General features: G+C 36.1%; 1 protein-coding gene across 14 annotated transcripts in view; it reads left to right on the forward strand.

The window, feature by feature from the left end:
- LOC125647086 (solute carrier organic anion transporter family member 4A1-like) overlaps positions 1 to 26,856 on the forward strand; it is a 43,119-nt gene that overhangs the window by 8,088 nt on the left and 8,175 nt on the right. For 8 of the 14 annotated variants that reach the window (XM_056142230.1, XM_056142234.1, XM_056142237.1 and 5 more), the window contains 6 exons: positions 7,554 to 7,718; positions 9,974 to 10,222; positions 19,739 to 19,910; positions 24,214 to 24,486; positions 25,427 to 25,529; positions 26,636 to 26,751. In XM_056142230.1, coding sequence (XP_055998205.1) covers positions 9,974 to 10,222; positions 19,739 to 19,910; positions 24,214 to 24,486; positions 25,427 to 25,529; positions 26,636 to 26,751 — 913 coding nt within the window. In that variant the 5' untranslated portion in view covers positions 7,554 to 7,718. Of the gene's footprint in view, positions 1 to 470; positions 629 to 782; positions 882 to 1,915; positions 2,038 to 7,553; positions 7,719 to 9,973; positions 10,223 to 10,397; positions 13,299 to 19,738; positions 19,911 to 24,213; positions 24,487 to 25,426; positions 25,530 to 26,635; positions 26,752 to 26,856 lie in introns of those variants that run through there. The other 6 variants (XM_056142228.1, XM_056142242.1, XM_056142239.1 and 3 more) reach the window with 5 other exon arrangements.

Consider the following 26,856-nt stretch of genomic DNA (forward strand, 5'->3'; position numbering starts at 1 on the left):
CAACAAACCTTCCATCATACCAACACACCTCTTATTGCTGTCTGTCACTGTCTTGTCTCCCACTGCATTATCAAATAACCAGGAATTTCTCCACATATACCTGCTGATTACTAGTATTTTATTTCCTCCAAGTATACCTGCTGATATTATGATATTAGTATTTTATTTTGGATACTGTTCTCTGTTATATAATGTAGATAACAATCATTTGGCTCCATTTTAAAGCACTTTTTCCCCTTCATTTGCATTTGTGAACCTGATTTTGATCATTGAACATTTCAAGCACCTGCTTGTTCTTTATGTGTCAGTATTACCTGCTTGTCAGGTTAGGAAGAAAGAAATGGCAAAACTGTGGAGAATAATACTTACCTGCTCAAAAGAGAGATAAAATAGACAGAAAAGACGTGAAGGTATAGAATGTTGTTCAGTACAAATTCTCTAGCTGTGCATACATCAGGGAAGTAGAGGGCATTGTAATGACTAACACTCTGTAGACCCTACACAATCAGTCAATGGGCTTTGTGATTTCTCTGCTGCGTTAGTCTGGGGACAGAACTAGGCTCAAGGTTTCCTGGTGAGTGTGTGTCTATTGAGGAATTTGTCCAGTTCATTGTGTACCCTATATCAGGTGAGAAAATGGAGAGAGAGAGTTTGTGGCGGGTTGTGTTACCTTTGCTGGGGGGCAGGCATATAAAGAGACTGTTCAGATTTGATCTGTGTTGTTGATTATTGGGGACTTCAGCTTAAAAAAAAGTCAATGATTTTTCTTGTGGTAATTGAAGGTGATTGTTCAAAGATGCAATCTGGCCATTAAGGTATGAAGTTACAAATGGATAAATATTAGGCTGCAAAATTCATCCCGAGCAAGACTGACACTCCAGGTATGTGAAAATGTCGTAAAAGAAAAGGTGCTACATTTTTCTTCAATTTTGGATGAATTGAAGTTGAAAATTATCAACTCACTTGTTTTGTAATCACAGAGAAGATATGGATAGATGCGCAATACGATGGTTGTTTTAACAGCTTACAGGTACCATGTACAAACATGGAAATCAAAATGTTTTAAAATAGCGGTATGCATGTCATTGTATGCACAAGTCACGTGAAATGGTTTTTTACTGTTTGATTTTTGAGTGATGTGATTGATGTCAGACAGAGAAAACACTGCCTATAAATAGACTATTTATTGTAATAGCAGGTGATTTTTTTGTCCGCCAGTGTAGAACAGACTTGGCCACAAATGAGGAACTAATTGCCCAATTTAGTAAGACTTTGTGCAATGCAAAATATGCTTTTGCTAACAATAGACTTCAATGTTGGCCATGTTAATTGCTCTCTGTGAATTAGCAGATTCTTCTGTAGGTATTTTTTTATCCTCCCCTTTTTGAGTGGCTGCAAGAGGAGATTTTTATATCTCATGATCCTATGTGTAACATCTTGTTTTCATTTTCACAAAATACTGCACAGTGAGGGAGTATTAACTAAACAGCAGAATTTAATTTCATTAATCTAATCAACACTTTAACATGTGCCGGTGGAATTTTTTATTAATGATATGCACGTCATACAAATACCTGAACAATTAAAGCTTTATATATATGGTGTCTCCTACAATACCATTAGGCTATCAGCTGTTTAACGTTCTATTGAATTTGTGTCTTATTGTTTACTGATTATATCTCTCGTATAAATCAGGATGACTATACGTGTTGTTTAATTAAAACTCCGAATTATTTGTTGACTTGGGAGTTTTACTGTAATCTCTCACACAAACAGGTAGGATTGTCGTTCCGTTTATCATCATGCTCCGAGTCAACATGACATTTCTGTTTTTATTGAATTACATTGACAACTTGATAATCAGCTTGTAGAGCTTAATATGTCCCAGTATTTTAACGCATTGTAACTTGATACAGAAATAGGGTAACCCTAGGACACTAACAGACTGTTGTCTATAAGTATCACTGTATCAGCAGTTGACTTGTGGTCAATAGTGGGAGGACTGTTTGAGAATTGTCTCCTCCAAATGAAATCATGGTCAGTGTGTTTCTCAGTCTTCATTAGAAAGAGTATTTTTTGAGTTCTTCCCACCATTGGGGCATGTGATGCTGGACTGTTTAGTAGTTTACAGGCCCATATCAAGCACATGAGTATTACATTTTTGCTTTCAATTTTTATTGAATGTTTTTTATTTGATGTGTAAGTTACAAGTTTTCCTTTATTATTTATTTATGTGATAAGTTTTTAACTGGAAGTTAATTACAGTAAATCATGGTTATAGCAAACCTCCAGGGCCAGCAACTCACAGTTTGTTATAACCAAACTGTTATTTTTCTTATATTTGATAATATCTTCATAGTCCTTGGTGACCAGTTAGAGCGTTTGCCCCGCATGCGGAAGGCCGGGGTTCGAATCCCGGCCGCGACAGACTTAAGTCATTAAAACAGGTAGTGACAGTTCCATCGCCAAACACTCGGCATCAGGTGTGAGTGTCGCGGGTCCTCGGAGATGACCTTATAAACGGATGACCCGTGTCACAGTAGGTGTGGGACGCTAAAGAACCCTCACTGTTCAATGGCCATAAGCGCCGAGCATAGGCCTGAATTTGAAGCCCTTTACTGGTCTTGGTGACGTCTCCATATGAGTGAAAAATTCTCGAGTGAGACATTAAGCAAGATACAATCAATCAATCAATCAGGTCTTCCAGCTGTCTGTTGGAATTCCCATGGGTACGAATTTTGCTCCTTTGTTAGCTGACCTGTTTTTAACTTACATGAGCCAAAGGCTCAATGGAAATTTTCTGATCAAAATTTGTCCATTATCTGTCAGCATCGTCGATGTCACTGGCATCGTCAGCATAACCTTTTTACATTTTCATCTTCTCCAGAACCACTGGGCCAATTTCAACTAAACTTGGCACAAAGCATCCTTGGGTGAAGGGAATTCAAGTTTATTCAATTGAAGGGCCATGCCCTGTCAAAAGGGAGATAATCACAAAAATAGGGTGGGGTCATTAAAAAATCTTCTCAAGAACCACTGAACCAGAAAAGCTGAAATTTACATGAAAGCTTCCTGACATAGTGGAGATTCAAGTTTGTTAAAAATTATGACCCCCGGGGTATGTTGGGGCCACATTAGGGGATCAAAGTTGTGCATGTGAATAAGAAAATCTTTTAAAATCTTCTAAAGAACCAATGGGCCAGAAGAGTGGAGATTTACCAGAAAGCTTCTTGATATAGAGTAGATTCAGATTATGTCCCCTAGGGGGTAGGGTAGGGCCACAATAGAGGATCAGTTTTACATACAGATATATAGGGAAATCTTCTTCAGAACCACTGGGCCAATTTCAATCAAACTTGAAACAAATTGTCCCTGGGTAAAGGGGATTCAAGTTCAAATGAAGGGCTATGCCCACTTCAAAGGGGAGATAATCACATAAGTGCAAAAATAGGGTGGGATCATTTTAAAAATCTTCTCAAGAACCACTGGACCAGAAAAGCTTAAATTTACATAAAAGTTTTCTGACATAGTAGAGATTCAGGTTTGTAAAAATCATGACCCCTGTGTTTAGGGTGGGGCCAGAATAGGGGATCAAAGTTTTACATGCAATTATGTGAAGTCGTTTAAAAATCTTCTACTCAAGAACCACCGGGCAATAAGAGTGGAGATTTACATGAAAGCTTCCTGATAGAGAGTAAATTCAAATTTGTTCAGATCAGGTAGGGTAGGGCAACATTATGGGATCAAAGTTTTACATGCTGATATATAGGAAAATCTTCTCCAGAACCACTGGGCCAGTTTCAATCAAACTTGATACAGATGAAATTTACCTGAAAGCTTCCTGACAAAGTGGAGGTTCATGTTTGTAAAAATCATGATCCCCTGGGGTTAGGGTGGGGCCACAATAGGGGATGAAAGCTTTACATGCAAATGTACAGGGAAACAAACTTGTCACAAAGCATCCTTAGATGAAATTTGTTGATATGAAAGGCCACCCACCTATAAGGGCATATGATAATTAATGACTTTGTGGTCAATTTGATAATGAATTTTTAGTCGTTACCTTTGGAAAGTTTCTTCTGAACCAAGATGCTTGAATAATGATAGTTTTGCTAAAGCTTGTCTATTGCTTGGAACTGCTGTTCAGGTGAGTGATGTGGTCCATGGGCCTCTTGTTAATATTCTTATGAAACAGAATTTATTCATAAAGTTTCTACATGAGAAGAAAAAATTTCTTGCTTTGACCTTCAGTGTGACATTTAGATATATCGATGACGTTTTATCTAAATTAACAACAAAAAATTTCATCATATGTCAATTCGATATATCCCTGTGAACTCGAAATAAAAGAAACCACAGAGTTATCCACTTTTACTTCATACTTACTTGTTTTATATTGAAAATAGATATTAACAGCAAAATAACAACTCAACTTAAATTATGACAAAGGGGATAATTTCAGCTTCTCCATCGTCAACTTCCCGTATTTATGTAGCACTGCATTCACTACAAATGTATTTTATGATATTCTGAAAGTACAAGCCTGGCGGACTTGTAATAATTTTAGAAATCTGTGCCCCACCTCAATCTTTAGATCAATGGCTAATTTTGTAGACCGAAAACGAGTGTTAGCTCATCTGAGCTGAATGTTCTAAAAAAAGAAATCTGTTGTCTATCTGTCATCTATCTGTCTGTAACCCTTTTCAAAATTTCCACTTCATCACCAGAACACTTGGACAAGTGTGAATAATTAACTTGGCACAAGGAAGCCATGATTACTGGGCCCACAGTTGAGTTTTAGATAGGAAAATCCAACTGCTTGGGCCCTTTGTTGCTAAGGACATTGATTGCATTAGGCCTAAATTAAAATTTTCTATTTCTCCAATTCCACTGACAAGGAAAATATTCTCCTGACTCAAAACATAATTGTTATGAAATTCATATTGTTACTAATTCTCTCCATTAAATTATTTTTAGATGTATTTTTGAAATTTTTTGTAAAATGTTTCCTAGCATGAATTGATTCTAATGTTTATGACCCATCCCCTATGGATGTATGAGCTAATCAAGGATATTTGACATTTTTTGTCCCCAAAATATTTTTTCATACATTTATCTTCCTATCATAGGTTGGTTGTTTTATGTCCTGTTGAAAATTTTTCACACATATTGAGACGTCATCAGTTGTAGGTGAAGTACCACAGATTTAGACCTATATGCTTAGCGTCCAGGGCTATATAAGGGAGTGTTCTTTTACATGCCAACACAGAATCTCCATTTTTAAGGTCATATCCAAAAGATGCATGATTCTCACTTCTGAATATCAAGCATTTGGTGAGGGAACAATCACAACCTATGCTTAACGTCTTTGGTTTGACACGGCCATGGCACGAGTGGGGCTCGAACTCACGACCTCCTGGTGACATAGTGAAAGCTCTACCGCTGAGCTATCACAACTGATCTTACTTAAGATAAAGATATTACTGTTTCAAACTCATGATAAAGATATTACTGTTTCAAACTCGTGATAAAGATATTACTGTTTCAAACTCGTGATAAAGATATTACTGTTTCAAACTCGTGATAAAGATATTGCTGTTTCAAACTCGTGATAAAGATATTACTGTTTCAAACTCGTGATTAATAGAATCCTTCATTAGTACGAGTGTGGGATAGGGAAATTCCACCAAGGGGACAAAATTCGAGGACGAGGCTTCACCGTGTAACGTAAATCATCACCGTGTAACGTAAATCATAGAAAATATATGACGTTACAATCAAATGACGTCGCAGCAGTGTGAGACAGAAAAATCTCACGTGGGTAAAGTCGATCTCACACTGGTGATAATGTGAGGAAAAGATATTACTGTTTCAAACTCGTGATAAAGATATTACTGTTTCAAATTTGTGATAAAGATATTACTGTTTCAAATATGTGATAAAGATATTACTGTTTCAAATTTGTGATAATAAAAGATAGTACCATTTCCAATATGTGATAATAGAAGATAGTACCATTTCAAATATGTGATAATAGAAGATAGTACCATTTCAAATTAGTGTTAAAGGCATTACCATTGATACCACCATTTCAAACTTGTGACATCATTAGGATAAATGTACTGTGTAAGATATTGTTCTATGTAGTCCACAGAGTAATGAGAGTTGATGTAAGGATGGCTTGGCACCATGGCCGCTGACAGTTATATTGTTCAGATTATTTGGCAGTACTGTTCTAGATAATGTGAAAGAGATGACACTGCATACAGATTTATCATTATGAAAACCGCAAAGAAAGCTTTTTTAGAGCCTACCATCTTATAAGACTGGTTCTGGTTCTGCCATTTACACAGAAAAGGAGTATACACATTTTAGAATTTCAAACTGGATAATTAATTCAGAGTGGATGGGGTTGGGGGAGGGGACTTTCAGATTGGCATAGCTTCTTAGATCAATGTACTTCTTAGGATTGGTGATTTGGGCAATTTGATTCTTACACTTAGGAAATCTGATTTTCAGCTCAGATAAAGTATGTTGTTTTGTACCTCTTTTGAAAATTTTTCAGTTGTTTAGAAACATCGCAAGTTGAAGTGCCACAAATTTAGACCTTTACATGATTCTTGTTGCCATAGCACAGTGAAGGTTCTTTATCATGACGACAACTACCATGATACAAGACTTGTTTTTAAGGTCATATCTGAAAAAAACCTGTAATTTCACTGGAATCTGTCAACCTTGTGGGTTAATGTCCAAGAATTTCCTTTGAAAATCATTTCTTAATATGTACCAATTTCTGCATTTCTGTCATAGGAGTTAGTAAAGTTGATCTTGTGATATCACCGGAGTTTTATTAATCAATAAAGTGTTGCTATACATGTTAACATTCTTAAGGTATCTCTTGATATTTTGATTTTACAGAGTATATTTAACAAAGAGAAACAACTCTTATCAATTCAAAAACCAATTTAAAACTGGTTTCACTCAACTTCAAGGATCATTGACCTATTTTGTTTATGTAAGTCGTTAAAATCTAAAGAAAATAAGAATCTTTGATCGGAGAAATATTGAATAACATGAAGAAGCTCCCCCAGTGTTTTACATTGGACACATTCGTACAAATTATGATTGGCATTTTTGATTGCCATTTTAAATTAAAGGCAGAATAAACAAGCCAAAGACCCCTGGCTAAGTTCCATCTTCTAAGCAAACCTAGATAAATCTCAGGCTGCATTACAACCATTTAGTGACAGATAATATTGGATATTACGGCTGCAGACATAGCTTGAGTCGACATCAATCACTGTAATTGTGATGTTGCGTTCTGATGAATGGGGCTCAATCTTATTCACAGTTCACACCTGATTACATTCACATCAAAATTCAAGTTTTCATTGTGGATATCAAACTTCTCTGTTTTCTGCATTATTGAAATAAATCTGTTTTTAACCTAAATGCTGCATTATGTGTGTCAGAGATCCTAAAATCTTTATGATAAATCTGTCCCAGTTTAAGGAAGTTATATCACCATTGTCTGTTTTTTGCATCTTTTTCAGACGATGATCAAAGAGAAGTGTATACAAGAAGATTTCCATTGACTTGAATAATTCAGAGTTAAAAAAAAATTCTTCACTGCAAAACGAAACGAGAGAGACCTACTAAAGGAAATAAGTTTTAAAAAATATTGACTCTGGTGTTGAAGAACTGGGCCGGAGTGCAGGGTGAGTATAAAGCTAGAATTGACAGAAGCTAGGAATGCATGTTTACTTGCTGTTATAGATTAGGGGCTAATTTAAGGGTATATACAAATATTATTGAAGCTGTCATGCAGGAGACAGCGTTCTTGAAGCCCTGTAATAGAGAAGGTTGAGTTCCGTGGCTCCTGTCCGTTTGTTGTTGCTGAATGTAATAAGTAGGGAGCTGAAGGTTTCACATAGAAGAAGGCTTCTTAGTCAGTGTGAGATGATTCAAAGAAGGACAGTAGGTCATTTCTGAATAAAATAAGAAAGATCATGCAATTCGGTAGCTCTAGTGAGATGTATTAGGGCATAGAAGGACTAACTTTTTTCAGGGTCAGATATCTAGGGCACACTTTAATTGTTTTTGTACAGAGATCATCACTGTGGGGCACATTTTGTTTTTGTCAGAGATATGCAGTGATTGGGAAGGCCATGCGCCCTGCGCCATAGTCCCAATCAGGTGAAAATTGGCACATTAAATTATCTAATCCATGCGCCAGAGTGCGCATTCATTATCGATTGTAACTTACTTTTTTCTCTAGAATAAATTGAGTACGACTTACTTATTTTTTTTACTTTCATTTTCAATTCCTATGTATTCTGATACACCGAATCTCATTGGTTGAAGCAATACAAATCAAAATAGATAACCAATAACCTATTTCCTCTTACATCACATCTCATCACGTCTTCTCATGCTTATACTTTAGCGTTTAAGCTTCGGAAGTCCAAGGACAGATATAGAATCGATGGAAAGTGAAAAAAAAACAAATAATGAAAAACAAAACCGAGAGACCATCTTCAAATACCAATGCCTAGAAAAGCAATGATACCGTTGAGAAGGGGACATTGAAACAAAGTAGAAACATTTTCAAGAGCCATGTAAAAGATCGTGGTCATGGTTCAGAGTTTCAATTAAAACAAATTGAATAATGTTCCACTGCACATTTGCTATTTATTGAAAATGGTCATTCAAAATATGTTGATGGCCCATTAAATTTGAAAATGGCCCATTGAAAACTTGAACCGTGGGGCCATAGTCCCATAGGCCATTTTGGCCTTCCCAATCACTGGATATGGGGTGCATTTTGTTTTTATCAAAGATACATGAATGGGGCACATTTTGTTTTTGTACAGAGATATGGGGCATATTTTGTGTTTTTCAAATGCAGGGGATCTTTTTTTCTTGGTCTCTTTGTACACAACTTTGACCTCACTTAAAACCTTTGAACTATACAAAATAGAAACTTAACATTCATGAATTCGAAGGTCAAGGTCAAATTTGTCACCATAGGACTTCCAATAATAAGGGTAGTAATAGTGGGGTTTTTCTATGTACAATGTATGTGAATTAATTAGTTCATGTTTTGATAGTTTGGTTGAGAACTCTCAGCAGTAACAATGATCAGTTTGGGTTTGTTCTGATTATTTAGTAATTGTCATCAATGAGATAGCAGGTTGTCGCTGACTCAGCATCCTCAATCAATATACTATTTGTTTCGACCTCTTGATAAAAGCTGATCTAGTTATACAGAATCACAGTTTTCTGTCATATTTCATAAAGGTGACTTATATGAGCTCTTGCATTCGGGAAGGGTGTCAAATGATTGGTGGATTTTTTTCTCTTTGAAAGTCTTGCATTTATTGATTGCCACTTCTTAATGGAGAAGGTTTTGCATTTTCAAAAAGTCAAGATCAAAGGTTTTCCTTTTTGTATGATAAGTTCCTTTTAGTTTATGCCTCATTCAGAAGTATTCTATAAATTGTATCTTTTTTGGCAAGCTGTATGCAAACTGTTTGAAAAGAGTGTGCTATTCCCTTCACATACAGAAATGTCTCAGTGCTGTATATCTGTATATATATATTACCAACTTTAGATGTGATTTGTTATTAAATTTTATGATTGATGAAATCTCCTGTTGTCTTGACATGTAGTGGCATATTTACCATTGTAAGGTCACGGCCTCCAGGCCAGAGTACAAACCTTCAATACATCCTGCTCAGCTCAGTCGCCACGACTTACAACATCCCTCTGTTAATCCCACTCAGTAAATGAGCTCTTTGTAGAACCCTGTTAGAGAGTTACATAATAATCTGAAATTGTCCTCAAAAGACCCAATATTGATTGATGGAGGAGGTTCTGTTTAATATCAGCTCTTGAGACACATGAAAAAAGAGCAAAGATAGAGGGATATTAAGCATAATAAATCAGTTAGTCCTGTATATATTGATTGTAGATGACGAAAGAAAAGTCACACACCAACGGCTCGACAGAATATTCAGCCATGCGTGATGCCTCTAGTGTAAACAAACCAGACGAGAAGGTGTACAGGACCTCTTTTGATGAAATGGATCACACGACCAAAGAGGCAGAGGAGGGGGAGGGGGACACGTGTGGCTGGCTTGGGTGTCGTCCAGCCACCCTGGAGCGGTTCCAACGTCCCACCTGGGTGCTGGTGTGTCTGTGCTGGGCAGGGGCAATACAGGTAAGTTTACTCAGATGTGATTCAATGTGACTATATTGCATTTTATAAGATGTATTCTGTTGAACGGAACCAGAATGAGAAACTCCACTGTCTGTTGATTTGTGCTGGGAGGTAGGATAAGTGAGGAGGAGGGGGTGGGGGGAGGGGGGTAGCTACAGGTGATACGTGAATGATACAGACCGAGATAGAGACAGGTGGAAAAGGAAATGTGTATGTGACTGATGTGGAATAATTAACTAGCCTTGTCGACATGGTATTAATAAAAGAAAACACATAAGAGAATTTAAACTATGGTAACTAGATTAAGAGTTTGAGAAATTTGATCCGGGTTCAGTACCTGTGTGCAGCAGTCTGTTATGGGCACTTGTTTAAATATGTGTATACCTTTAAATAGCCATGTAATAAATTTGATCACAAGTAGACCACAATTTTATCAGCACTATCCCTTTTTTTTCCCCCTTTCCATTCACAGAATTGTAAATTACAATTAAGCTTATCAGCATTTTTCCCTGGTGATATTTTTTGTTCATTCAGATAATGGTGGTGGTTAGGGCAGTGATCCGTGTTGATCACACAATATAATGTATTTACTTTACTGTATTTAATTTTCCATGACTGATGGGGAACCATGGCTGTGTTAACATCCTTTTAGATAATTTGCTGAAGCTCGTGTCCTATTACACTGGCCGCTGATGCTTGTTTGTCTTTGGTTTTTCGCTGTTTAATAAGTAAACATTATCCCATGTATGAATGTGACAATTTTGCATTGAGATACACAAATAGTTTTTGCATGTCACAATTTTTGTTTTTGATGTATGTGTTTGACAGGTGGTTGTAAGTTTACACTTAATTTACACTTAACTAAGTCTTTTATACCAACACAAAAATACACCCCTCTTAAAAAAAGTCAGTGTTTGTATACTGTGACATGTTGTGACACCCCTGAGTGAATATTTACAAAATAATCAACAAAAGAAAATATTTCTATCACATTTCTGAGGATGAAATAGTTTATATTCACCTTGTCATTTAAAGCTTGGTATGAACCAATTCGACACTGTGTTCTATCAGGTAGAAAATTAATTTTTCATATACATTTTATAAAAAATTTATTTGCACTCATTTGTGGTTTTTAATGATCGATTTAACAGGGAAAGATTATATTCACCAGGTCAGTCATAGCTCAGTATATCCAAGATATTTTGAATGCATCAAATGAAGTACGGTAGGATTTTGCTGTGTTTATGTAGGATTTTCTATAATTTGATCTAATAACAATGTAAATTGGTCATTAATACATGAGATGCACCAATGAAAAGAAAATTTTTGAAGAATTAAAATTTTTGAATAATGTTTTTCACAGAAAATTTTTGTGGTAAATATTGGTTTTTAGCAATATTAAATCATTTACAAATAGTTTTACAAAGTTCTATAACAATTTGAGATGGGGGGGGGGGGGGGGGGGGGTTACTATGTCATGTGTTTTATCTGATGAAAAATAAATTTTTCTTGAAGTTAACACTTTAAAAAAATTTGCTCTCATTTGTAGTTTTTAATGATTGATTTAAGTGCACATAAACTATGAGCTGTGACAAATATGGAATTTTAAATACTGATACTAAGCAGATATATGGAAAGAGTTTTTAAATGGCAATTCTGACCCACTAAATAAATATAATTCTGTTTGGAGAAGTGTTACATATTCTTGTATTGAAACCCAACAAAAGACTTAGTTTTGTGTGTAGAGAAGGCACTCTGGAGGATCATTGACACCAGTGAATTTCTGTGTGCAATACCATTATACCATGGCAAGAATTAGTAATCATTAGGCCGTACTTCATATGAATCCATCAGTAAATTTGGCATCTTGTTACTGAGGACATTTTATGGCAGACTGGAACACTTGCCTTCTGGGATTCCAAGATTTCAGCTGGGCTGGAGCTGGAGTGCTAATTTCATGGATAATAGTCCATTGTTGACCTACATGAATGAGAAGGAAGAAGTTATTAGTTATCCGTGGATAAATGACTGCTTTTTTGACAGACCAGAGATGGTTCACATGAATGAACAGTAATGACTGATTTATAAATTGTCCTTCACAAGTCCAGTGACTGAGAAACAAACCTACTGTGCTTTATTATCTTTATATTGTGTCTGCAAACCAATGATTGTAGATTAGGGAATTGGTTTTCTGCATTGTTTTGTAAATCACTAGATAGGTCTGACCGTCTGGGAAGGCCCAGCAGTTTATGGTGCCATCTTGATGATTTTATGTCGATATATCAGAGATTCATTTCCTAAGTGGGCAGGAGAAAGAGAGAAAAGGCTAGCCATGGTGACAGAAGACAGGCGTGGCTGAGGAGTGTGTGGTTAGTGAATATCACCGAGTTATTCACTGTCATCAGGATATAGAGCCGTGGTCTGGATATACCGACACTACAATCTTAATATAATGTAATACTTGTTACTGGACTGTGTTAATACTACCAAGGATTTTCTTGTTTTATGTGTCTTTAGGAGATTGCAAAAGCTGCTTATGTAAATTACTGCGAGGGGAGGAAAAATTGCTTTTTGAGAGGATGGGCTGTGTTTGTGAGATATACATCAATAATTTATTTTTTATTGGTGTTGTTTCGGCTGAAGTAAGATGAATAGGTTAAACGTCTGCCTGTCTGGGGACGTAGATAGCATAGAGATGTACATATTGCCCGACCCCGGTGAGGAGGGGTTGGATGGAAGTAGCTACAGATCTACACTAGACACCAAAGCATACGAAAATTCCTACCCAACCTCAGACATGTGCCAGGATTCAGAGGATCAGGTAGATTTCCAGAGGACTGATGTCATTACCGGGGTGGCCGGGTATGTAGAGGGGAGATATTCTGATAGGAAGGGATCAAGCCGTGAAGAGAAAGTTTCCAGGGAGGACAAGCCTCACGAGGGCGGGGGTGACCACAGAATGGAGGACCATGAACCAGCTCATTGTTCGTACTGTGGAATTCATGTTCTGAGATTTACGACCACCAGTTTCCGAATACTTATAATCCTGGTACTCTCCTCAGCAGCCTTTGTACAGGTATTGCATATTTACCTGAACTGTACAGGTATATTGTCAGCAAGATTTGTAGTATTTATATTCATCTGCTGAAGTTGATGGGTGGTTTTTTTTTTTGGTTTTTTTTTTTTTGTAAATCAAGAAATTTAGCTTAAATTACCTGCTGGGGGGTTTTCAGACAGGCTTTGACATTAGAATTTCAGTCTACCTCATTTCCTACCTCCTTCTGTCTCTGTCCGGTATATATAGATACCCAAGTTATCTAATCACCGATAGAACAAACTCCCATAAATAACTTTCACTGTGTCAGCTAACAAACTTGGTGACATATTATCTTCTTCTGGTTTTGAAGAAAGTTTGAAGCAGACAGTCTCTGGCTGGTAGCTTGGTAGCTGTGGTTTATTGGTCCCACTTAAAGATCAGATATAAAATTCAGATTCAGTATTGATCTATCTTGACAAAAAAATTCTAATGTAGAAAATTTGTTAGCCTTAATGGTGCCTTCCATGGATTACGCCATAAAACTGGTCTTTTACATTGATGTTCCGTAATTATACCGAGGAGGGAATGTGAATTTTAAGTTAGTTTTTGTGTAATACAAGAAAATTTCACATAAATTAAGCAACCACTTATAGCTCACAATTGCTAAAGGCATTTGTACTCTGTTGGTTTCTGTAAACAGTTTGATGTTAATTTTTTTTCTGCAGAATGACTGCAAACCTTGACATACTTGAGGTGTTCTAATTTTTTCAAGTGAATCAAAATCAGAATTGCAGATCTCTTGTTAATCCGTCTGTCTGACATTTGAATGACTGAATTTAGTTCATTCGGGTGAGCTTTGAAGGCTTTTGGGGGCCTCTTGATTTTCTTCCAAAGGTACCTTAAATCTGTCAATATCACCAAAATTATTCAAAGCGAAGTAAGTGTTTTTTGCATGTATAGCATTGAGATTACTTTGAATAATAAATTTAAAAAAGAAATGTGTATGTACATAGACATATATAACGGAGATAAGCAACTCCTACGGTGGCAACCACTTAAATTATGTGACGGTCCCATTTTTAAATCGTTAATTCCTATTTATTGGTTTGATAAATTGATGTTGATTTAAGTTTATTTCACTCCAATCATAAATTAGATTCAAACGTAACAAGTTTTGAAATGATTGGAAGATCAACAAATACTATTAGCAAAAAAGTAGGCAAATCATAAACATTTCCTGAAATGTTGCTCATTTTCCCAGTTCGGATCATGTGTCACCTTTTGAAATTTCACTTTCATTTTACTTTGAAGTGAAACATCTTATGAAAATATTATATCTTGAATGTTTTAGTGATAGGATTTGGAAGATTCGAAGTTGATATCTTTCATTCTTAAGTCGGTATATGTAATTTAAATTGGTGCATGCATTTTTACCGAAAAACGGGACTACGAGATAATACGAGACTTGAGGAAATTGCTATTCTCTGTTATATATATCTCTGGTATGTATACCTAAATATCTCAGCAGGGTGAGGGCAGAAGTAGGGGGGCGGGGGTGCCATACCGACTACATTTGACCCAACATCAAATGACATCTGAAGTTATAGGTTGTACAGCAGGTTTTACTTGAGGAGTTCTTTGAATCTACCACACACTTTTATTGCATCTTTACCTCCAAGGTCTAGTACTCATTAGCTGGCAGCGTACCTTGATTTACACCTGTCGGTACAGAGGACTGGGTGCGGACACACTGCCTGATCTTATCTGTTGCATTTAACGAATTTCAGTTTTGAAAATACGCAATAGCATGAACTGTGATGCTTTACGCCAGCGTACTTCTTGATTAGTGCATTAGCACTTCATGAAAACTATGCTGGAGTGAAGTGCTACTGTTCATACCTTCATGTATTTTGAAAAATAAAATTAATCTGTTATATTTGCATTTTACTTTCATTTGGGTCGGAATATTCCCAGTCATTAGAATAGTCGCAGTACTATATATATCATGATTTGTATGCACATTTTTTCCATTCATGAGGAGATAACTATCATTTTAATTGGTAAATGATACTGAAGATAAAAACGTTGGAAATGTAAATATATTAAGATGACTGAAGTTTCAGAGATAAGATTTTAATTGATTCAGGATCTTTTGTATGATATGTAGTGACATTCCTGTAGGATATGTCAGGTGGGAAAACTTAAATTGAATCCCGGGCACTTTATAAAATCTTTTAAATGGCACATCATTCCCAGTGAATATACATGTAGAGCAATTGTCTGTAAGCAAGATTAACAAGGATTTTAAAAAAGTGTCAGAAATTTAATGCAGCTGGAAAATGTACCGCTGAATGAAAAGTTTTATAGACCTATACAACTAAAGATTCTAAGAGCTGCAGTAAAAATTAAACTCTAAACCAGGAATTCTTTTTATTACTACAAGTGCAGTATTATTTTTAAGAGTAAAAAAATAAACAGGCATCCATGCAATCACATTTTCCTGATATGCATCATTGTTAAGAGTTAAAAAAGAAGGAAGATATATCCTAAAACTGCCATACTTTTGATGCTATCTCGGTGGAGATGAGAAATATGACATTGATATTTTCGTGAAAGGGCTTTTTTTGTGATCTATCTGGGCAATCTATGGGATTTGTACTGAGATGTTGATACATTTTTGTGAAGCATCTTTTGATTGTGGGCAGCCAGCAATGTTCGATTGTCTCTCGGCAGCATGGCGATGAAGTCTGGGTGATATTTCCTGTCAAGAAGGGGGGGGGGGGATACTGGTATCAGTTGTCTCCCCTAGTATCCCTCCAAGTGGAATTTTTCTTTGATTAGTTTACTTCTAGCATTAATTGATGATACATTATCCAGTAATTTGGTAAACCACTGCCAGCAAAAACTGACGTGTGATGAAACAGTAAAAGGATTATTTTAACAGCATGGCGTTAATTTCCATAGGGCAAAAATACTGAAAACATTAGACAAGTGTCTTTATATGTCAATAAGATTTTGAAAAGAAACTGAATAGGTAAAAGTTTTATACAGGATGTAGTGTTTTTAAGGAAGTAATGGAAATGGGTCGAGAGACCCTTCAGATATTCTCAAGTGCACAAAGGATAAGGCACTTTATCTATATGCAGTAAAAGATTGATTGTACAAAAATTTTCTTCCAAAAAGTGTGAGTGTACTAAAAATAAAAGAAAAGAAACTTTTTTTGCAAGCTGTCTATGCAGAATTTAAAAACAAATTGAATCAGCAATCTTCACAGATAATTTTTTGCAGATCAAAACTGTGTTATGCACTACAAAAATTTAATGTTTTCAGCTGTAAATTTGTCTGCGTTTTAAATTATGCATTACTGCAAATGTTTTGAAGTGATTTCCACATGATTTGTAATTTTCTGCATGATAGTACATTAATATCCTACTGTTCCGGAATGATGAGGCAGTAATTACCTAGTCTGAAAACTAGGGCACTCAAAACTCGGGGGCAGTTTTTTGAGGACTTATCTAAATTTGCATTTCTTGTGAAGATCAGTTTAATTTACTGGTTCTCGTTTTGTTCCACTTCTTAGAGATAGCAGATCTGTAATTTAAACATCAAAGCTGATGGCTGGTTGATGAGAAAGGTTAAATGAAATTTTTAAAAATAAAAAGCCTTATGTATCAAGAATTATTATTTTTTTGTAAATCCTTTCAGGAATTATTACATTAGGAATTTCTTATTAAAAATTGTTTCTGAGATCCTTTCCTCTATAAGTGGATTATCCGATATTTTTGAAGTATTTGAATGTTCAGTTGTATTAATAAAGATATGTCTAGATTCGTGTTAACCTGAGGCAGCATGTGCTTCGACATTGGGGGGGAGATGTTATCTCAGTCACACAACAACTTCAGTAGTAAACATCGTAGTATTTCAACAAATGTCAAATTTCATGCTCCACGGCAGGAGACTGGGTTAAGGGGCTACCCAGGCTGTCAACAGAGTGCAACGTAGGGCAATATACAAAACACAGGATGGATTGTTGATTTATCGATAATAAAGAAACAGCGTCTCAATTGTTTTATGAATATGATTTGTTTTTTAGTGTGTGGTTGTGGAATTGATTAATTCTCCAGTCTCCAGGAGTTTTACATTTAGAGTCTTTCTGCTTCAATCATTACAAATAATTTACAAGCACATTTCTTGAATTTTCTTCTGAGGTAACAGTTCACTTGGGTCCAACACAGCTACAAATAATTTACATTGAAAAAATTTTCTGGAATCACTCGTAGATAGCTGAAAACAATTTACTTTGAAAAACCTATCCAGAATCACTTGTAGATAGTTTTTACTCCCGGATGACCCGTATCTGCTCGGTTATTGGTATTTAGATAAGTGGGTACTATCTCTGTATGTTTTTACACTGTCATCAATATTATCTACATAGGAATGTAGCCTCTGTGGTTTTGTAAGCTATTCACACTATTTAGTAACAAAATAATCAAATTTGATAATTTTTATTGAAAAACAAAAAATAATTCAGACATGCGTTACTCATTTCCATAATCTCTGAACAGATGGTGAAGTGTTAGGGTAAATTAGAGTCTTGTGCACAGGGAGTTAGTGTCTGTTTACTGGACAGTAGACCATGTTTAATCTCATAAACTGACATACAATACAATGTAGAGAAAAATGACAAATGTAATTATAAAACAGGCATGCGTGAAAAAGTAAGGCACATTCTTAACCAGGAGAGCTAAAAGAAACAATCATTTACATGTAATGCCTAATGTTAGCCATTAGAGCTGCAAAGCTCATTAGAGAATTCTGTTGACTTTATATCCTCTGCTGAGCGTAGTGACACGTCGTAAAAACTTCAGTACATACAATAATACAGCAGTTACTGAGTTCTGAATTTACTCGTCTGTAGGTCATGGTCTTACAGTTGTTAGAAGAATAAGGAAAGCAGGATAGATGGCCAACTGTGGAGGATTCAGTCCATCCTACAAACTAGTTCAGAAGGGGGGGGGGGGTCATTCAGATAGACTAACTTCTCTTGGGTGGTCTGGATAGATAAATTCTGGGTTGGGTGTGTGTGTGTCATATTGGTGTCCAAATAGACAACTTTCTCGAAGGGAGGGCCCAGGATGTTCAGAAAGAATTCAGAGAGGTGGTCCAGACAAATAAATTGGGGGGAGGGGGATGATATCCAAGACAGGCTAATTGAGGAGGGATCTAGATAGATAAAATGATCCATGCAAAGAATGAATTAGCAAAACTTTATCACATCTGAAGTACTCATCATTTAATGAAATATGTATGCATTTGTCGCAGTTGTAAACCCTAGGCACTTTATCATTTCATTTAAAGAGAGTCTTGTGAGTTGAATATTAAGGTCTATCAGTTCTTCTAAAACTATTATTTCATCTCCTTGATATGAAGAATTTTTTGTATGATTTCAGATATCAAGTTTATTTTGTAATAATATTACTATACTTCATATATCAGCCTGTTTAAATTGCTGGTTACAACACTTAACTATTAATTGATGCAAAGGGTTTAATCCCTGATTTACCATAAGATTTTTCTCCCCTTCTTTGCTACAATAACTTGGTAATGCCCATATACCCTCAATATATTTTTCAGTTTTACTTGCCACAAACAAGAGCTATCAAAATATCCCAAGATTTTTTGATTTATTTTTTTTTTGTAGAAACAAAATGAATGCATTTGAATTGTACCTGAAATGTCATGAAAAATTATACATTATTAAGAAATGTCGTGTAGTCTGTTAATGATATCGTTAAAACATGTTAACAATAACACACTATACAGAGAAAGTCATTAAATTACAATCTTTTAGCTTCAGGGGTATATTCATACATTGAAAGAAGGTAATTTTAATGGCATCCTATAAACTCCAGGATTGGTCCCCATTTTCTGTTCGCAGGATGAAGTGCCCAGGGGCATCATACAGAACAGTATTGTAGTAAATTATAAGCATCATCATAAAAATGTCTGCAAAAGGCCAGTGCTTGCTGCCATATTAGCTGAGACCAGCTCGATACCACTGTCTTTGGTTTTCAAGCTCGTAATTTTCACAACACGATTATATCCATTTATGTTTTTCTGATGTTCCTTGTTAGTCAATCAATATTTCAGTTACCACATATTGCATATAACTCTTGGGGATAATGTTCTGCAGATAAAATGAGGCATTAACCAGATGAACAGATTTAAGATTTTTTTCAGAAAGTTTTAGAAATTTTCATTTTATGGAATGTAAAATTGTACTGGGGAATGCATATTGTCGAACTTCATTAATTCAAAAAAGAATTCCCAAGAAAACAGTGATAAAAGTCATAAAGGATTGTTCTAACTATTCAATGTATCAAGTTGTGGATATTTCAAAAAAAAAATAGAAAAAAGAAAGAAAATAAAAATGTATATTTTATGATGTAGATGATGTGATTTTTATTTTGTTTTTATAGGGAATGGTGGTAAATGGTTTTGTGAATGTTGTGATCTCAAACATTGAGCGTCGGTACGATCTGACGAGTACGGAGACTGGAACTATCGCCAGCTGTTACGACATCGCCTCCGTCCTGTGTCTGATTCCTGTCAGTTACTTCGGAGGTCTGGGATGTAAACCACGATATCTAGGTATTGATATCATTGTGTAGATTTTGATAGCATTGTGTAGATTTTGATAGCTTTGTGTAGATTTTGATATCATTGGGTAGATTTTGATAGCATTGTGTATATTTTGATAGCATTGTGTAGATTTTGATATCATTGTGTAGATTTTGAAATCATTCAATATATATTGATATCATTGTGTAGGAATTGATATTTTATGCTTATTTGAGTATTCAACTTACTCAGGATGTAAACAACACTATCTAGGTATTCATATGAACAACACTATTTAGGTATTCATATGAACAACACTATCTAAATATTCATATGAACAACACTATCTAGATATTCATATTAACACTAGGTATTTTTAGGAACCATGCTATCTAAGGGTATTCATATGAACAACACTATCTAAATATTCATATGAACAACACTATCTAGGCATGCTCATCTACTAATCATATAAACAACACTATTTAGATATTCATATGAACACTAAGGAACCATGCTATCTAAGGGTATTCATATGAACAGCACTATCTAGGCATGCTCATCTAATATTCATATGAACTTCATTATCTAGATATTCATAGGAACAGCACTGATAATGGCGAAATGCAATAAATATAGTTGTAAGATTGGGATCAACCATTAGATTTTGAACATGAAATAATCAGAAATTAAAGGTTTTAATTTTTTTTCTACAACAGTATCTGACACCAAACATTGTAACAACTAAAAAATTCATAACAGTTCGAAGCAACTCAAAGCAATTTATGTCACAGTAAGGGGCCAGAATAAGTGTAGTAATGAAGCAATTTGTCACAGAATACAGTATCCCCACTGATGACTACGGACCCAGTCTCTGAACCCCAGATTGTCTGGATATTCCGATCATATTCTTGTATCCTTTGCATCATTTGAAGTATTGCAGTTTGAGATGTTCCAAAAGCACACTTCATGCTGACTTGTTCGGTAGGCGTAAACAATTTACTGTGTGGTTCCGGCTTCATGACCTACCCTATGTTTTGATCCCCGACCCGAATTTTGAAGATTGGGAACCAGTTGATCTCTCCTTGGTTACCTCAAACTGTAGAACTTAAAGGCGTGAAAAAGTATCGTAGTTCTGAGTGACATTTACACAATATTTCAGTATCATAGTCATTGGTCATGGCTTTACTCGAACAATTCCATCTTTCTCTATCATCTTAGTATTATGGATGTCTTTCATTTATCATCAAATATCTAATGGAGTTACACATCATTTATCATCAAATATCTACTGGAGTTACACATCTTTTATCAGCAAATATCTACTGGAGTTACACATCATTTATCAGCAAATATCTACTGGAGTTACACATCTTTTATCAGCAAATATCTACTGGAGTTACACATCATTTATCAGCAAATATCTACTGGAGTTACACATCTTTTATCAGCAAATATCTACTGGAGTTACACATCATTTATCATCAAATATCTACTGGAGTTACACATCTTTTCAATACTTCATCCACTTAATATCAAAAAACAGAAATCTTGACCTACATACCCTATTTCTGAAAGGCATGTAATGGGAACACACAATCTGTTTTCGGTTTTAAAATAAAATGTCTTGGAGTGCACCAGTATCACTCAATTCAAATCGCATTTTCTCCTCGTCACTGCTGTTGCTGCCAATGGTGCTTTTCTTGAAACTATTTTCAGAACTTGATAGACTTTCTGTTAGTTCTGTTTCGTTGCACATTTTCTTTTGTAGAAACTTGTTTAGTTTCAACAGGTGACCGTCACACTCAATGTCCACTTCTGGTCCTTTGGCAAGGGTCACATTGAATTTCTGAATCAATTTCACACAATCCTGGCGATCTATTAGTCCTAAGATTTCAGTCAGTAGACCCAGACTCTGTTCTTGAATTATCTCCCTTGAATACAACAACCTGAACAGGTCGGCTGGGTTATGAATTGTATCCAGTTCTCTCCGTTTGAGAATTTTGTCCACCTCCAGGAGGAGTTTGATGTTAGACAGATCCTCTGGTGTTAACTGCAATGAAATTTTCAGCAAGAAACGGGCAAACTTTGATATTACGGGGTTACATTCCATAGGTTCCTCCGCCATAATAGCAGGGGATTACGGAGTTAAATTCCCCAGACCTATAATTAGATCATGCAGAGGATTTAAATTCAGCAAAATTGTAACGGTGTTTGATAACAATGAACATTTCATGAACACACTAATATTTGAACTTTAGAACACATGGTAAGGATGTCTGTCTCCCAAGAAATAAATAAGTATATGAGGGTATGAACTGCCATGCTTTACACCAGCATACTTCGGGAAGCATGTTAGATATTGAAGGCAAAAACATTTGAAATGTAATATATGTAAATTAGACACACAGAAACAGTGACAGTTGCACATAGTCGCAGGGGAGGTTCCTAGATAAAGGATGAATTTCTCCTGATTTTTTCTTCGTCACTGTGATTACTTATAGTATCCGTCTGATAACAATCACAGTATTCGATGCTGCTGCAGGGTCTTTGGGTTACCACAGCTTCAGTCTCTTCTTCAAGTGTTAAGTGACCTCTGGATCTCCGTAATATAATCTCACCACATTGTCCCAAATCATCCTCCATCGGAACATCGCTCCTTCTCTTCTCTTCATATTTCTGAATTTTCTTGACACAGTCCAGTCTATGAATGTGCCCCAGTGTCTCGGTAATTAGTGCCAGGTTTTCATCGCATACAAGCCTCTTGTGGAACATGAATTTCAGCAGGTCTGCTGGATTCCTCAGAGAGTCTCCCTCCCTCTGTCGAATATGTCCACTCACCTCCAGTAAGAGTTTCATCTCCGACAGCTCATTCTCTGACAGATGATGGGCTATCTCCAGTAAGAGTTGGGCTAGAGGTGTGATATTTAGAGTTTCCTTGGAATTCTCAGCCATACTCCTTTAGATCTGCAGGTATTGATACTAAAACACTTAAGGATTTACCCAGGTAGTGTTATGGTCTCTTGAACAAAGTAGTGATTATTCTTTTATATCACCTGACACACTTTCTGTATGTGTCATGTGCAGCAGTGAAGAGTAGATAGTACAGGTGTACAATTTTAGAATCTTGTCACAGAAAACCCCAGGTATCAGGGTACATTGTGTGAGGTATAAGAATACCTATGTATTCATTTCCTTCATGTTATTTTGATAACAATATTTTTAGGTTATACAGTGAGAGTGGGTGTGTGCTGAAAATTGTCATCATGCTGAAAGATTGCTGTGATAAGGATTAGGAAAATTATCGCAATGTTACTGAGAAAGTGATGAGTCAATAATGGAAAACTCAAGATATTTGGAAGTTCAGTTTTGGTCATAAATGCTTTAAACCCATATGATTTATAAATATTTTTTTCTCATCTTAAAATGTGGCCAGAGTGTGTATGGAGATAAATGCTCCAAAAAATATAGAACAAGGGGGGATATAACTCTTGTTCAGTGGACGTAAAAGGATCAAATGTATTGAACAAATCCAACTTATTATGAAATGTGGAATTTATTTCTTGGTATTGTTGTTCAGAATTACAACACAAGTATATAAGCATGTTGAAATGGTAGTGAAAGATGATAGAATTTTGGCAGTCAATAATTTAGTGCAAATTTTATTCAACACATATACCTGGGGGTGAATTTTATTTCCCAAAAATATCCTGAAATTTTTTTCTTAATATAAGTAAAATACTTTGTATGAGAACATATATACCATATAACCTGCTGTCAATCAATGGACCTATAGGCCAATTCAACTTAATTAGTAGATTATCATCCAGGGTCACCAAAAAGTATGGGGTGGGTGGGAGGATTTTATTTTTTATTTTCTGAGAAAAATATTAATGACATACGAGTTTTTGGTCAGCAACAGAAGTGCATCATTTATTACACATATCCATTTTCTTCACGTGGTTTTTTACATTGCTATACCGGAAATGTAAACAAGAAGTGTAAATACCTGAGTTGGACATGACCATTTTCCGGAAATCGCAAGTTTCGCAAAATAAAAAATCCCAGATGGGCTGATTTTTGAAGGGCGGGCGAGTGGGGATGATAATCTATCAATTAAGTTGAATTGGCCTTATATCAATCATATTGGTGTGCTGATAATTCTGATCACGTTTAACTTTATTTTGTAGGTATTGGTGTACTGATAATTCTGATCGTGTTTAACTTTATTTTGTATAGGTATTGGTGTGCTGATAATTCTGATCGTGTTTAACTTTATTTTGTAGGTATTGGTGTGCTGATAATTCTGATCGTGTTTAACTTTATTTTGTAGGTATTGGTGTACTGATAATGGGTCTCGGGTCCATCGTCTTCGCGCTACCTCAGTTTACCTCAGGTGTATACTCCTTCACGGGAGATGATGTGACGTACTGCGATGTTGGGGCCAATGTCACAGCATGCACACACAAAGACAGCCTTTCCAACTATAAATATGTCTTCTTCCTCGGGCAGCTTCTACATGGGGCAGGGGCAGCCCCTCTCTACACGCTGGGAGTCACATATCTGGACGAGAATCTACCCGTCCGATCATCTTCTTTTTATATAGGTAATGCACTGGTTAGAGAATCCTTCTGTTATGAATGACAGTAAATGTCCGACTGTTAGGACGTTATGATATTTCCCCCACATTTTCTGATTCTACAATTAGTTCGTTTTATTGGGGGTTATTAATCTGATGGATGTTGTTTTACTAGTACAATATTTACTAGTAGTGAATGCATGAGATTTGAAATTCTGTATAATGGGTATATTTTTTTGTGCAAATTTTGAGGATAGGAAAAAAAAGTTGCAAAATATATATACATGCATATAGGTGTGTATAGGTATAATGCAACCACAACAAATACCATCATCGGATACCCACGGCTGATCTTGTCTTCTACTCATCTACATCTACTGATGAATAGAAGACGAGATCAGCCGTGGGTATCCGACGGTGAGCAAATACCTGTTATACTGTATTCCAAATGACATGCACGTTATTTGACTACCAGTAACTTTCAGTTACTTTTCTTTCTTGAGTACGAAAGCAGGCTCTAATCACTTTACATATAATTATGTATTGAATGAAATATTCATAAGCTGAAAATGGGGAAACTTTGGAATTGATGCAGGATAACTAAATATTGATTTAAATAGTTTCATTTCTCATATATACATATACTTTCATATTATTCTAATAAAGAAACTACTTTTTACATTCATTGTCATGATTCATTTTCAAAGCACGATGAAATATGTTGTTAAATAGTTTGCACTGGAGACAATGTTAAATAGTTTGCACTGGAGACAAAGTTAAATAGTTTGCACTGGAGACAAACAAAGTTTTAATCAACATGATGCTGGAGTTTTAACTCTGGATATTTGGATGTTTTCCGTATTAAGTCCTGCTGACTTCAACCTACTGAGATTCAACTGTGTTTTAGTAGTGGTGAATGAATGTTGTTCAGACTGTTTGTATAACATAATGACTTTGACATTTTTAGGTATATATTACGCATTTGCCATTGTGGGGCCAGCGATTGGGTACCTTGCTGGGGGAGCATTCCTTAATATCTATGTAGATGTTGACAAATTGGACACAGCAAGGTATGGAAGTCCATATTCACATTTAAATTTAACATGATAGCGGCTTGTTAAGCTGAGTGTTGGTTCGGACATCCCAGGTTAAATTTTTCATCATGATTCAAGTGAAAGGAGATCTCATTTCCATCACTTTTGTTCGATCTTTTTTAAATATGTAGGTGGTATTTGATTCTAGGCACACTGCACAGATCAAAATTTTTTATTTGTGCACATCTGGGTATTAAATGTCACTATGACATTTGCCGTGACATTTAGGGGTTTTTGTCTTTCACTAACAGCTATTTTACGAACTAAATGACAGAATCTCATGGGGATCATTAGACTCGTATTGATTTAGGGTATGTCTGCGGTTAAAACAAAACCCAAGTTTATGCTGGATGTTTGATCTATTACTCAGTGTATGGAAGGTGACTTCCTCGTGTTTGTGTGTGTGTCTGTATGTGTGTGTGGTGGGTGGATGTGTGTGTGTCTGTATGTGTGATGGGGATGGGTGTGTGTGTGTCTTTGTGTGTGTGGTGGGTGTGCATGCGTGTGGGTGTGCTTGCATTTGTGTGTGTATGCGTTCATGTGAATTCATTGATTTGTGGAGGACAGTGGATTGTTTGTTTAGAACATCTGAAGGGTTGTTATTTTTATTGTTTTCTTCACACTTTTACCCATTACATTACGTCACCCTTTGTGCGGTGACATTCGGATCAAATATTCCTTATATTTTATTTTGGTACCCAAATTTTTGACGTCATGACCTTGATGACCTCAGTGTTTTACAAACACATTTTGTAGCATTCATTACTTGACCAGCTTGAGGTATAGTCTCTCTTTATTTGAGCTTGACCCCCAGTAGTCCGCGGTGGGTGGGGGCGTGGTGGATCGGATTGTATAGTCTCTCTTTATTTCAGCCTGACCCCCAGTAGTCCGCAGTGGGTGGGGGCGTGGTGGATCGGATTGTATAGTCTCTCTTTATTTCAGCCTGACCCCCAGTAGTCCGCGGTGGGTGGGGGCGTGGTGGATCGGATTGTATAGTCTCTCTTTATTTCAGCCTGACCCCCAGTAGTCCGCGGTGGGTGGGGGCGTGGTGGATCGGATTGTATAGTCTCTCTTTATTTCAGCCTGACCCCCAGTAGTCCGCGGTGGGTGGGGGCGTGGTGGATCGGATTCCTTTTGAGTGGTGTCCTAGCATTCTTAGTAGCCTTCCCTATGTGTGGATTTCCCACCAAGCTACCAGGTGTGTGAAATATTGTGTGTAGCAGTGCATTCTGCAAGCCAGATTGTATTAAATTCATACAAAAATAAGATCTCTGATAACTCTTTCTAATTTTACAAAGCAATT

Source organism: Ostrea edulis, chromosome 6 (genome assembly GCF_947568905.1).
Source record: "Ostrea edulis chromosome 6, xbOstEdul1.1, whole genome shotgun sequence".
In the NCBI taxonomy this organism is placed as follows: domain Eukaryota; kingdom Metazoa; phylum Mollusca; class Bivalvia; order Ostreida; family Ostreidae; genus Ostrea; species Ostrea edulis.